The 14,168-nt window shown below is 42.2% G+C and overlaps 2 protein-coding genes across 7 annotated transcripts in view; one reads left to right on the top strand and one right to left on the bottom strand.

The window, feature by feature from the left end:
- The window catches only part of pspc1 (paraspeckle component 1), a 57,365-nt gene extending 48,772 nt beyond the window's left edge, over nucleotides 1–8,593 (bottom strand). For both annotated transcript variants that reach the window (XM_068033691.1, XM_068033692.1), the window contains exons 1-2: nucleotides 8,144–8,593; nucleotides 162–463 (exon numbers count right to left, since the gene is read on the bottom strand). In XM_068033691.1, coding sequence (XP_067889792.1) covers nucleotides 162–463; nucleotides 8,144–8,458 — 617 coding nt within the window. In that variant the 5' untranslated portion in view covers nucleotides 8,459–8,593. The remainder of the gene's footprint in view (nucleotides 1–161; nucleotides 464–8,143) is intronic.
- A 524-nt stretch (nucleotides 8,594–9,117) lies between these two features.
- zmym2 (zinc finger, MYM-type 2) overlaps nucleotides 9,118–14,168 on the top strand; it is a 177,608-nt gene continuing 172,557 nt past the window's right edge. For all 5 annotated transcript variants that reach the window (XM_068033682.1, XM_068033687.1, XM_068033685.1 and 2 more), the window contains exon 1: nucleotides 9,118–9,176. The gene's annotated coding sequence lies outside the window, so the exon portion shown is untranslated. The remainder of the gene's footprint in view (nucleotides 9,177–14,168) is intronic.

Raw genomic sequence — 14,168 nt, 5'->3', positions numbered from 1 at the left:
AAAATTCATGTAGCATCTATGAAATCCCCAGGGATCTGAACCTCGAGTCATGTACATTCTTATCAGCTGGAAAAACACCTATCTCTGCACACCACACTTCGTTTGGCCAAAATGAGGGTTACACAGCAATGAGACTGCTGAAAGTGAAGAAAATGACTTACGACGTCAATAAAAATGCTCCATCGGAGCACCTTTCCAGTGCCTTGCGAGCAGCAGGCTTTGCTGCAAATTCCACGTAACCTTTTCCTGTAGGCTTCCCACGGTCATCAACAACGACTATTGCTCGCTCTACTGGACCAAACTGAGAAAAGGCCTGCTCTAGAAGCTCATTAGAAACCACTGGAGAAAGATTCCTCACAGTCAAAGCTGCTCCATGAGTAGCAAAACGAATACGTAGAGGTCGATTCCTCAGCATTGTACTGTCAAGTTCAGCCTTTGCTATTTCAGCTAATGTTCTGGTTTCCTACAGGAAAAAGAATTTTACATTTTAAAATTGATATCAAGCATTAGCAATCGCAAAATTTCATTCTTAAAATTTCAACATTCTGGAAGCACTGATTCAGATGAAGTCAAACAGTTGCAATGTTCTGCTAAACAACTTAAATTGCAGTTTCAGCAATTTGTTCACACTCTTGTTCATTAAAGAGCATTCAGTGATGAGAAAATTTACAACATTGCAAGTGATTTTTAAAAATGAATTTACAAGAAAAATCCTCAACAACTTATGGAAGAGACAGTAAGGCATGTTGTGGAAAACTCTATGGCAGAAGGTGCTGAAAGTAATTTGCATAAATAGGAAACTGGAGCTGGAAGTCACCACTGGGGATCTGTGACCCAGTTAATGCCACCATGTCGAGATCTTAGGCTATACAGCAGCATTGTTCCCCATTCCCACATAGCCCATGATCACCTTCACCCCATCTGTAAACTAACTACTCAACATACTCCTGTTGCTGCGATCTAATTTACTTCTTGAGGATCTCTAAATTGGTAGTTAAAAAAGGAATTACAGGCAAGCGTTTGCCACCATTATCCCAGCACCCAAACCACCACACAATGGATATCCTGAAACCCTTGCCACTTTAATGCTTTCAGTTTTCAGGCCTTAACCACCTCCTTTTCACTATCTGGATGGACATGTCTGCATCTTGAATAAGCTCACAAACATCCATCATAAGCTCAATGACACCAAAAGCTACTCGGAGTCTGCTTCTCTGCACTCACTTAAAAATCACAAAATCTCACAAACACAGAAGACAGCCATTTGTCCCAACTTGCCTGTGCCAGCTCTTAGAAAAAGAGCAGTCCAATTTCATCCCACATACCATCTTTTCCCTCTTAACCCTGCAAACTGGCTCTCTTCAAATACTTGTCCAATTGCCTTTTGAAAGTTTCAATGGAATCTAATTCCACCATCCTTTCAGGTAGTGCATCCCAGATCATCATAACCCTGTGTGAAATCACTTCTACTCATTTCCCCTCTAGTTCTTAATTATTTAAATCTGCGATCTTCAACTCCCAACCTGCTTACTAGAGGAAAAAAAGTTTCTGCATACTTGCTCAAACCCTCAATTTTGAATACCTCTAACAGATCGTCCCTTAACCTTCTCTGCTCCGAAAGCAACCCCCTGTCTCTAACCCCTCGAAATAACTGAAGTCCCATATCCCGGGTATCACCCTGGTACACCTCCTCGGTACCCTCTCCAAGGCCTCAACATCCTTCCTAAAGTGGTGCCCAGAAATGTACACAATACTCTAGCTGAGGCCCAAATCAGCTTGCAACAATTAAGCACAACGTCCTTGTTTTGTATTCAATGCCCTATATACAAAGCCAAGTATCCCATACCCGTTCATAACTGCCTCATAAACTTGCCCTTCAAGAATTTGTGAACATGCACCCCTTCAAAATTGTACCATTTAGATTATACAGCTTCTCAATGTTGCTTCTCCCAAGGTGTACCACTTCAGTTATCCACATAAAATTGCATGTCATGTATTTGCCCATTTGAGTCTATGTCCTTCTGAAGTATGCTAAAATGCTGCTTATGACTTACGATATTGCTAAGTTTTGGATCATACACAACCCTCAAAACTGTACTCACTATAATGGTCCTAATACTGACTACCAGTAAAGACTGCATGGTATCATCCATTTGATGACTGACCTCCACACTGCAGCCTCTGAAATGTCCTTTCCCTCAACAGTTTCCCCTCCACAGTGGCCGACAGAACTTGACTGCATTCATCCCATTTCCCATGCCTGTTCTCACCCCTTGCTTTTCTCTCAATAGCAAACCCTCTTGTCCTCACACTCCATCCCCAGCAGCCTCTGCATTTGCCAGATCATCTGCCATTTTGCCACCTATACGATATTACCGCCAAGCACAACTTTCCCTCCACTCACTAGACAGACCACTCACTCAAGCATGCCTTTGTCCACTCTTCCACTAACCTTAATTCCAGCCACCCTCCTCTTAGCACTTTCCCAGAAAAAAAAGACTTGCATTTATATATTCCTTTTCATAATATCAGGATGTCCTAAAGTGCCTCACAGCCAATTAAAGCATGATCACTGTTATAATGTAGGAAACGCACCAACCAATTTGCATGGAGCAAGGTCCCACAACAGCAATGCAATAATGATCATATTTTAGTAATGCTGATTGAGGGATCTTCAAGTGAACTCTCCTGCTTGTCTGTGAAATAGTGCCATGGGATCTTTGGGGTGGGATCTTAACTCATTCAAAACCCACATACTTGCAGTTGAAAACCCTTTACGCCCACGCAACAGAACAGATGGGGATTCGGTTTAACGCCTCATCCGAAAGATGGCACTTCCGTCAGTGCAGCACGGTCTTGGTACTGCTCCAGAGTGTCAGCCTACATTGTGCTCAAGTTCCTGGAGTGCAGCTCAAATGTACATACTGATTCAGGGAGGTGTGCTCCCAGTAAGCCATAGTTGATGCCTTGCAACTGCAGCAGGCAACACCAATATATCCAAATCTTCCCACACAAATTGTCCAAGGCCTAAACCACTCACCCCGCAGTAGACAGTAAATAATATGCATGGCCTCCACTATTGCATTCACTGCTGACGGGACAGCATTGACACTGGTAGAGTAAATATAGATTATGTAAATTTGTTTTATATTTGTTCGGTGGATGTGGGCATCACTGGCTAGGCCAGCATTTATTGCCCATCCCTAATTGAACTTGAGAACATACAAACATACAAATTAGGAGAAGTAGGCCATTCGACCCCTCGAGCCTGCTCTGCCATTCAATATCATGGCTGATCTGTGTGTCTCGAATTTCACACTCCCATCTATCCCCGATAACCTTTGATTCCCTTTCCTAACAAAAATCTATCCACCTCTGCCTTAAAAATATTCAATGACCCTGTCTCCACCACGTTCTGAGGCAGAGTGTTCCAAAGTCTCACAATCCTGAGAAAAACTTTTCCTCATCTCTGTCCTAAAAGGGCGATCCCTAATTTTAAAAAAGTGACTCCTAGTTCTGGAGTCACCTTGTCAAGACCGTTCAGTATCTTATATACTTTAATCAAGTCTCCCCTCACTCTTCCAAACTCCAATGAAAATAAGCCCAGTCTGTCCAACCTTTCCTCATAAGACAACCCGTTAATTCCAGGTATCAATCTAGCAGACCACCTCCAACGCATTTACATCCTTCCTTAAATAAGGAGACCAAAACTGCACACAGTATTCGAGATGTGGTCTCACCAATGCCCTGTATAACTGAAGCATAACATCCTTACTTTTATTTTCAATTCCTCTCATCGTAAAGGATAGCATTCCATTAGCCTTCTTTATGACTTGCTGTACCTGCATACTAACTTTTTGTGACTCATGCGCGAGAACACCTCGATCCCTCTGCACCTCGGAATTCTGCAGTCTTTCTCCATTTAAGTAATACTCTGCTTTTTTATTCTACCTGCCAAAGTGAACAACTTCACATTTCCCCACATTATACTCCATCTGCCAGAATTTTGCCCACTCACTCAAGCTATCTATATCGGTCTGTAACCTCATGTGCTCTTCACAACATACTTTCCTACCTATCTTTGTCATCTGCAAATTTAGCTACCAAGCCATTGCTCCCCTCATTTAAGTCATTAATATGAATTGTAAAAAGTTGAGGCCCCAGCAGAGAACCTGTGGGAATCCACTCGTCACACCCTGCCAATCAGAAAAGGACCCATTTACGCATACCTTCTGTTTTCTGCCAGCCAATCTTCTATCCATGCAAATGTTACCCCCTACACCATGAGCTCCTACTTTGCACAATAAACTTTTATGTCGCACCTTGTCAAATGCCTTCTGGAAATCCAAGTAGAGTATGTCAATAGGCTCCCCATTATCCACAGCACGTTAGTCCTTTAAAGAACTCCAATAAATTGGTTAAACATGATTTCCCTTTCATAATACCTTGCTGGCTATTTCCAATTACCTTAAGTTTTTCTAAGTGCCCAGCAATAGCCTCTTTAATAATCAATTTTAACACCTTCCCCATGACAGACATCAAGCTAACTGGCCTAGTTATCGGTTTTCTGTCTCCCCCCACCCCACCCCCACGAATAGAGGGGTTATATTTGCTACATTCCAGTCTGATGGAATCTTTCCAGAATCCAAAATATTTTAACCAACGCATCTACTACCTCATTAGGATCTCTTTTAAGACCCTAGGATGAAGCCCATCAGGTCGTCAGTACCGTTTTCCCGGTGATTGTAATTTCACCAAGTTCCTCTCTTTTCACCTCCTAATTTACAGTGATTACTGGAATCTTTTTTGTACCCTCTATAGTGAAGACAGAAGCAAAATATTTGTTCATTTCACCCACCATTTCCTTATTATCTATTTACTCCCCATTCTCACTCTCTAGATGACCAACACTCACTTTAATTACTCTTTTCCTTTTTAAAATACCTGTAGAAATTAGTTTTACATTTCTTGCTAGCTTCCTCTCATACTCGAATTTCTTCCTCCTGATTAACCTTTTAGTTATTCTCTACCGTTCTTTATATTTTGACCAATCGTCTGACCTGCCACTCATCTTTGTGCAATTATAGGCTTTTTCCTTAAGTTTGATGCTTTCCTTAAATTCTTTAGTCAACCACGGATGGTGGGTCCTCCCCTTAGAATCTTTCTTTATAGTAGGAATATACTTGAAACGCCATAAACATACAAGGCTACGGGCCCAGTCCTGGAAAATGGGATTAGAATAGATAGGTGCTTGATGGCCGACACAGACACGATGGGCCAAAAGGTCCCATTTCTGAGCTGTATTACGCTGACTTATTCTGAAATATCCCCTTAAATGTCTGCCACTTCTGCTCCATTGATCTATCTCCTAGCCTAGTAACCCAGTTCACTTCAGCTAGCTCAGCTTGAATCCCACATAGTTGCCTTTATTCAAGTTTAAAATACTAGTCTTAGACCCACTTTTCTCTCTTTCAAACCGGATGCAAAATTCAATCATTGTGGTCGCTGCTACCCAGAGGCGCCTTTACTCGGAGGTCATTAATTAATCCTGTCACATTACACAAAACCAAGTCGAATATAACCTGCTCTCTGGTTGGTTCCAGAATGTCCTGCTCTAAGAAACTCTCTCAAAAGCATTCTATGAACTCATCATCCAGGCTACTATTGCCAAACTAATTTTTCCAGTTTATATTTAGATTAAAATCACCCATGATTATTGCTGTCCCTTTATCACAAACACTCGGAGAGTTTTCCACGATTTCCGTTGTCTCCTGTTTTGCTAGGGAACCTTAATGCCATACTTGGTGAAATACTGTGAGGTCAAGGGCAGCAACTCTCACCTCTGGAGTTCAGCTCTTTTATCGATGTTTGGACCAAGGCTGTAATGAGGTCAGGAGCCGAGTGGCCCAGGTGGAACCTAAACTGAGCAGGTTATTGCTGAGCAAGTGCCACTTGACAGCAATGTCGACGACCCCTTCCTTCACTATCCTGAGGATCGGGAGTAGACTGATGGGGCAGCAACTGGCCGGCTTGAATTTGTCTTGCTTCTTGTGGACAGGACATGCCCAGGCAATTTTCAACATTGCCGGGTAGATGCCAGTGTTGTCGCTGTCCTGGAAGAGCTTGGCTAGGGGTGCGGCTAGTTCTGGAGCACAATTCTTCAGTAGTATTGCCGGAATGTTGTCAGGGCCCATAGTATTTGCAGTATTCTTAGGACCTCAGGAGGATGGATCATCCACACAGCACCTCTGGCTGAAGATGAAGGCAAATGCTTCAGCCTTGTCTTTTGCACTGATGTGCTACACTCCCCCATCATTGACAATGGGGATATTTGTGGAGCCTCCTCCTTTTGTCAGTTGTTTATTTGTCCACCACCATTCACGACTGGATGTGGCAGGATTGCAGAGCTTAGATCTGGTTGTGAGATCGGTTAGCCTTCTCTATTGCATGCTGCTTCAGCTGTTTGGCATGCAAGTAGTCGTGTTGTAGCTTCACCTGGCTGACCTCAGTTTTAGGTATGCAGAGTGCTGCTCCTGGCATGCCCGCCTGCACTCTTCATTGAACTATGCGATAATCTGCCCAAAACACCTCAGTCTATAATAGTATGATGCTGAGGTCAATGTAGCTGGTCACTTAAACCTTCCTTCTTGCTATGACCTCTCCATTTTTGCCTTCTACACTGTTCCAACTCAATCTAAGTATTTTAACTTTTCTCCTGGGTACTCTGTAGCCCTCTTCCATAATTCTAAATTCAGATCATCTGCATCTTTACAGCAAGGGATGATGACAGGGACCCTATCAGTATCCAAGAGGTGAGAGAGAATATTCTAGATGTAGCTCCATCTTCAAATGCAATTCTGCTCAAAAGAGGGACTGTACTCTTGGTGTTGGCACCTAATGGAGGCCCCCCCCCGGTTTATCAGTATTTCAGTTCTGTTGCTCTTCGAAAACCTGAAGGGCACAAATGACGATCCAGAAACACTCAATGCAGTACTGTACCAGGTGATCTTATTAAATTTAGGAAGAGCAGATCTCCAGTGGTGTGAACTGTTCTTAAGTCTGTTTTATAAAAAGGACAATATGTTTTCTCATAGAAAAATGAAGTCACTCCTTTCAGGCAACATCCATTAGGGTTAGGTCAGAATTTCATTGCGAATTGGCCAAATTTGGTGACCACTTGTCACCTTTTTAAAAAATTGCTTACATCTGTCAGAAAGGGTCAAGTGTGCAGCTGATTATCCATTCAAAAAATTCCCTAAACTGATTGGACCACAATAGCCAACAGTAAATGCCCTGAACAATTGTAAAAATAGTTTAGATACCTTATCAGCTCAGATCCTGTTTCATTCAAGACAGATGAGGCCAGCGATTCAAAGGAAAACACTGAAATTATATACACGAATGCATGGAATTCGCAACCTTCTACACATCGAGATTAGTTGCGGGCTGCTTCTGAGACAATGGACAAGATCTTAACTCATTCAAAACCCATCCGTTTACAATGTTGAAATTGGACCTATTAATATCACAAAACTGTTTAAGCAATTTGCATTTACATATTAATTGAACGCTTTACTGGAAGGAAACTTACAAGTTAACGTCAATACTTGGTTTTATAATTCGGTTTCGCTGTAAAGCCATGCAATACGACTGCCAAAGACGCATTTACAACTCGCAGTTCGCAAGTCATGACTGATTTGAATTTTACTCTATATTGGTAAGTGCGACTAGAATACTGTGGGCGCCTCAACGCCAAATCGTGCCACAAGGGCACTTTTCCTAACTAATTAAATTCACAAGACACAAGATACGCAGTACAAATAGTCACCAAAACAAGCGTGTAGGGAGCATTTGGGGCGATCTTTTAATCAATTAAAAAATAATACCCCGTCAGCAGCGGTAAACATTTCGGCTGTTAATTGTGAAACCAGGAAGTTTATCGAACTATTAATTCCGATGACAAAAATTTTTAAAATGCATTTAGTGAAGAATGAGATTTCAGGTCTAGTATGCAAATGTTTTTTAATTTGCATCAGCTAGATTTTTAAAAAAACTTCGTAAATTTTGATCCAACACCTGAATCAGAGACTATGTTCGAACAAACATGGCGCCTACAGAGTGAGCCAACACATGCTCAACTCACCAAGCGAATGAATCCGAACCCGCGGTCGCGGTTGATAAAAACCTCGGACGGTTCCCCATATTTCTGGAACAGTTTCTTGAAATCTTCTTCCGTAATATCAGTCGGTAAATTGCCAACGAAGAGCCTACATCGTTGAGTATAAGTCTTCTCTCCCGGCCTGCGGAAATTCTTGATGTCTACTGTAAGGGCTTCACCTTCCTCGCCAGTCACTGTTCCTTCCAGATCCGCCGTGTCATAATTTCTTTTTATTGGAGAATTGCGGCTGTTCTCCATTTGCACTTGTTTCAAATTTCGGTTAATTTGATTTGACTGCATTTCTGATAACTGCTTTCAACCCGACAATCAGAAAACTTAAAAAAAAGATTTTGATTATTGGGTAGAGGCAACAACGAAATCACTAACTGCATTCAAACTCAAAATGGCTGCCCTAGCACAACCTCCAATTGAAACTGAATGACGTCACACAAAATGCTACCAGTTAGCGCAGCCAGGGGCCACCGCGCAGTGCATTATGGGAGACTCATGTTCGCTCCTCGCGCTCTCCACAGTTAGGTATCAAAAGGGATTTCAAATCGAACTACAATTCCCATCAACCATTGCATCGTATTGCCAGTTCCGTTCAATCTGTTGAACGAACTTTTTTATTTTCTCCTTAAAAATACTTCGCCTATAAAATTTATTTTCCCTGTGACTAGTTTTTAAAAAAAAATAAATTGATAAATTATTTTTGATACATCTCCACGCATTTCCCTGCTAATCACACAGCGCCCTCTCCAGCCGAGAATTGTAAAACTATATTTGCTGAAACTCTGCGCGACACCCTAAAGTGATGACGGAAAAGCGATGCCGTCACAAAGATTGACAAAACACACAACCACAGAGATGTCGTGGTAATGCCTTTCACATGCGAAATACGAGCAACTGACCAACCAGTATGCCCCGAGGGCGGGACTTTGGTTATCAAGTTAGAGTGACCTCAAGTCTAGCCCGGGACTGGAACGAGTGCGGTCGGTGTAGATCTCTGGGAAATCGGGTAAGATGTGATATTAACCACGCCTGCATTTAACCTTTTTTTCTTGAATTGTTACACCGGTTTTGGGGTCAAAACATATAAAAGGTATCTTAATGATTCCATCAGTGGAAATAATAGTTAATTGAGTAAAGTTTCACTTGTCCCGCCTCTAATTTTCCCTTTTTAATCCCCCTCACGTATTGTTTCGGTCGCTCTCTAATGGCGGACGTGTGCTAGTACCGCAACGAAGGGGGTAAACCCGCGAGGGATGGTATGGCCGCGGGGGGGACAATCTTGTGGGGGGGGAAGAAATGTCTTTCCTGTGGGAATTTTACACCTTTACTAACCTGCTTGTACCCCCAAAAAACAAAACCCCAAACTATTTATATTTTCATGGAGTAAAGGGGGTAATTTTTTCTGGTTTTTTTGCAGTTGGAAAAAAGCTTTGTTTTCTCCCCCCCCCACCAATAATATGGCAATGGGGTTCCTTTCACCATATTTAGATTATTTTGTTTTCCCTTCCTTTTGTCATCACTTATAACATTTATTTTAAATGTCTCCCTTTTTACCCCCTTTCCTCGGGTTGCTAATCCCGGGTGAGTAGCTTTTTTTTTCTGTGAGCATTGTGGGTGTGAATAGTGAAACGCACAGACGCTCGCCACAAGCGAGCTTGATGCGTGTTTTAGGCGGAGCGGCTGGGGGTGGAGGCAATAGAACCTCGCGGAGATTGGTGCAAACCTCTTAACTGGGATGAGTTCCCTTTTTCTTAACTCTTCTCAGCTAGTAGTGTAATATATGTATATATGTAGTGTAATATAACCTTGTTACCAGGTGGGTAGCTTTTCTTGCGTAATCAGTACTTTTAACTTTGGTGAAAAGTGGGGGTTTGGTGGTGGTAGTAGGGAGATAGAGAAGAGCTCTGATTGAACCGAGTTCAGAAAATAATCCATTCCAGATTTTAGGATTAGCCGCTGTCCTCGATTCAGTCCCTCGTCGTGTTTCACGTATGCAAAGCGGTTCAGCACCCTGTTTTGACGGTCTTTGTTAGTCCATATTGTGGTGGTAAAGAAACTTGCGGTCTGCCTAATCAGTACCTTTGTTTAACAAAAAAAAGTATTTTACAATAATATCATTATGAAACCGTGTGGTTGTAGCCACCTATTCCCATTAGGTAACAACTAAATGTAAATTGGAAATAAATTTCTTAAACGTGCCTAAATGACTTATTTTGCAATGCGTTACTGAATTGTGTTGTGTATATATGAATTGTAGCCAAACCCAGTCGTGGCTACTTCAGTGAATTTTTCGGAACAAGTTTTCCTTTATGAATATCTGTACTTTAGCATTTGCTTCCTTATTCTGCCGCTTATGTTCACTATCTGTAATGTAGTGTTAAATATAAAAGATATGGGTAGACGTGGTTTTTCACGTCTGATCTTCATCACTTACACCTTCAATCTGGAAAGGACGGTCTCTGTCAACTGAGATGACCACGGATAGAGTAAGTACAGAAGGAGGCCATTTGTCTCATCTTTGGTAGAGCTATACAAGTAGTCCCACGTCCCTTTCTCCTTTCCCGCCCCCCCCACCCATTCTTTTTCCATAACACTGAAGTTTTTTGTTTCCTTCAAGTATCTATCCAGTCCCTTTTGGAAGTTACTATTGAATCTTTCACTGCCTTCAGGTAGTGCATTCCAGATCTCAGTAACTAGATCTGTTCCCTCTTTCTTTTGTCAATCACCTTAAATTCGAGTCCTCTGGTTACTGAGGTTTCAGCCACTGGAAACAGTGAGAATCATAACTATTCATGATTTTGAACCCCTCTATCAAATCTGCTCGAAGAACAACTGTCTCATGACTGCACCAATCAAGTAAATCTCAGCACCCTCTCCAAGGCCTTGATCTCCTTTCTAAAATGTGGTGCCCAGAATTCAACACTATTCCAGCTGAGGCCTAATCATTGTTTTATAAACATTAAGCTTTTGTACTTCGTGCCGCTATAAATAAAGCCTAGGACCTTATGCCTTTAAAGAGCCTTTTCAACTTGTTCTGCGACTTTCTAAGATTTGTGTACTTACACCCCCATGTCCTGTAAGGTCACTGCAAGAGCAAGTCAGCTTGTGCCACTCCCCCACCCTTTTCCCGTAACCCTGCAAATTCTTTAGCTTTGTCCAATTCCCCCTCAAAAGCCACAATTGAATTTGCCTCTGCCACAATCTTAGGCAATGCATTCAAGATCTAACCACTTGCTATGTAGAAAAATGTTTTCTCATATCACTTTTGGTTCTTTTGCCAATCACCTTGAATCTGTGTCCTCTGGTTCTTGACTCCCTCCACCAAAGGGAACAGTTTCTCTCTATCTACTGTCTAGAGCCCTCATGATTTTGACCTCTATCAAATCTTTTCTTAGCCTTTCCTCAACTCAAGTCCCTTATCCCTGGAACCATTCTCAAATATTTTCTGCATCCTCTCTAAAGCCTTCAAATCCATTGGGTCAATACTCCAGTTGAGGCTGATCCAGTTTTTTACAAAAGTTCATAATTTCCTTTCTTTTGTTCTTGATGCCACGATATCTAAAGTCCAGCATCCAGAATGCCTTTTTAACCACTTTTGCAACCTGCCTTGCCATCTACAGTGGTTTGTGCATGTATATCCCAGATCTCTGTTCCTGCACCCCCTTTAAAATGTATCCTTTGGTTTATATTGCCTCTCCTCGTTCTTCCTCCCAAAATGTATCACTTATTTTTCTGCATTAAATTTCATCTGCCACATGCCCACCCATTCCACCAGCCTGTCTGTGTCCTCATGAAGTTCTATCATCCTCACAGTTCACAATACTTCCAAGTTTTGTGCCATCTGCAAATTTTGGAAATGTGCTCTGTACATGCAAGTCTAGGTCATTAATATAGATAAAGTAAAGCAGGGGTTCTATTACTGACCACTGGGGAACACCAGTGTATTTCTTCCTCCAGTCTGAAAAACAACCATTTACCACACTTTCCTGTCACTCAGCTGTAACCCTGTCCCTTTTATTCTATGGGCCTCAACTTTGTTTAGAAACCTTTTGGAAGTCCATCTACACCACATCAATCACATTACCTTCAAAAAAAAAAATCAAGCAAGTTAATCGAACGCAAATTTGCCTTTGACAAATCCATGCTCATTTTCCTTAATTAATCCACCGTTGCACAAAGGACTGATTGTGGTCCTGGATTATCACTTCTAAAAGCTTTCCCACCACTGAAGTTAAACTGACCAGCCTATAGCTGCTGATTTTATCCTTACACAATTTATTTGGACAAGGGTGTAAAAGTTAACTTCTCCAGTACTACGGCACTACGCCCATATCTAAGGGGGATTGGAGGATTATGGCCAGGACCTCCACAATTTCCACCCTTGTTTCGCTCAGCATCCTTGGATGTATCCCATCTGGTCCTGGTAACTTGTCAACTTTAAGTACAGCCAGCCTTTCTACTGCTTCCTGTTTGTCAATTTTTAGCCCATCCAGTATCTCAATTACCTCTTCTGTCACGTATGACTGGCAGCATCATCTTCCATGGTGAAGACAGATGCAAGGTACTCATTTAGTACCTCAGCCATACTCTATGCATAGATTCCTTTTTTGGTCCCTAATCGGCCACACCAATCCTCTTGCTACCTTTTTATTATTTTTTGCCTACAGAAGACATAGACTCAATGGGCCAAATGGCAGTCTTTCTATGCCATAATGAATCATAGAAGGTTTATGGCACAGAAAGAGGCCACTTGGCCCATCGTGTCTGTGCTGGCTGAAAAATGTTCCTCCCATTCTAATCCCACCTTTCAGCATTTGGTCCTGAGCCCTACAGATTACGACACTTGAGGTGCATATCCAGACTTTTGAATGAGTTGAAGGTTTCTGCCTCAACAACCCTTTCAGACAGAGTTCCGGACCCCCACCACCCTCTGGGTGAAAAAGCTTTTCCTCATTTCCCCTCTGATCCTTCTACGAATCACTTTAAATCTATGCCACCTAGTCACTGACCTCTCTGCTATGGTAAATAGGCCCTTCACAACAATTCTATCCGGGCCCTTCTCAATTTTATATTTCTCTTTCAAGGAGAATGACCCCAGCCTATCCAATCTTTCCTCATAGCTGCATTTTTCTGGTCCCGTCAACATCCTTGTATCTCCTCTGTACTCTCGCTAGTGCAATTACGTCCTTTCTGTAATGAGGTGACCATAACTGCACACAGCACTCAAGTTGTGGCCTAACCAATGAGTTATATAGTTCCAACAAAATCTCCCTACTTTATATCCTATACCTCAGCAAGGAAAGGATTCCATATGCCGCCTTAACCATCTTATTGACCTGTCCTGCTACCTTCAAGGATCTCTGGGCATTTACTCCAAGGTCCCTTACTTCCTCTACACCTATCAGTATTTTCCCAATAATCGTTATTTCTTTGCCTTGCTGGACCTCCCCAAATGCATCACCTCGCACTTCTCTGGGTTGAACTTCATTTGCCACGATATTGATGACCAGTTCATCGATATCTTGCTGCAGTCTACAGCTATTCTCTTCGCTGTCTACCAGACGGCCAATCTTTGTCTCGTCTGCAAACTTCTTGATGTGACCCCCCCACCACATTTATGTCCAAATCGTTAATATAAAAAAACAGCGGACCAAGTACTGAGCCCTGCGGAACGCCACTGGAAACAATCCCTCCAGTCGCAAAACACCCGTCAACAGTTACCCTTTGTTTCCTACCACTGAACCAATTTTGTATCCACCTTGCTGTCTCTCCCTGGATCCCATGGGATTTTATTTTTTTTAACCAGACTGCTATGTGGGACCTTGTCGAAAGCCTTGCTAAAATCCGTGTAGACCACATCAACTGCATTATCCTCATCTATCTTCCTTGTTACTTCAAAAGATTCGATCAAGTTGGTCAAACAAGATCTTCCCTTAACAAATCCATGCTGGCTATCCTAGATTAATCTGTGCCTTTCTAAGTGACTGTCTCCCAGAAT

This window comes from Heterodontus francisci, chromosome 6, assembly GCF_036365525.1.
Source record: "Heterodontus francisci isolate sHetFra1 chromosome 6, sHetFra1.hap1, whole genome shotgun sequence".
NCBI lineage: Eukaryota > Metazoa > Chordata > Chondrichthyes > Heterodontiformes > Heterodontidae > Heterodontus > Heterodontus francisci.
This window is presented reverse-complemented; position numbering and strand designations above follow the sequence as displayed.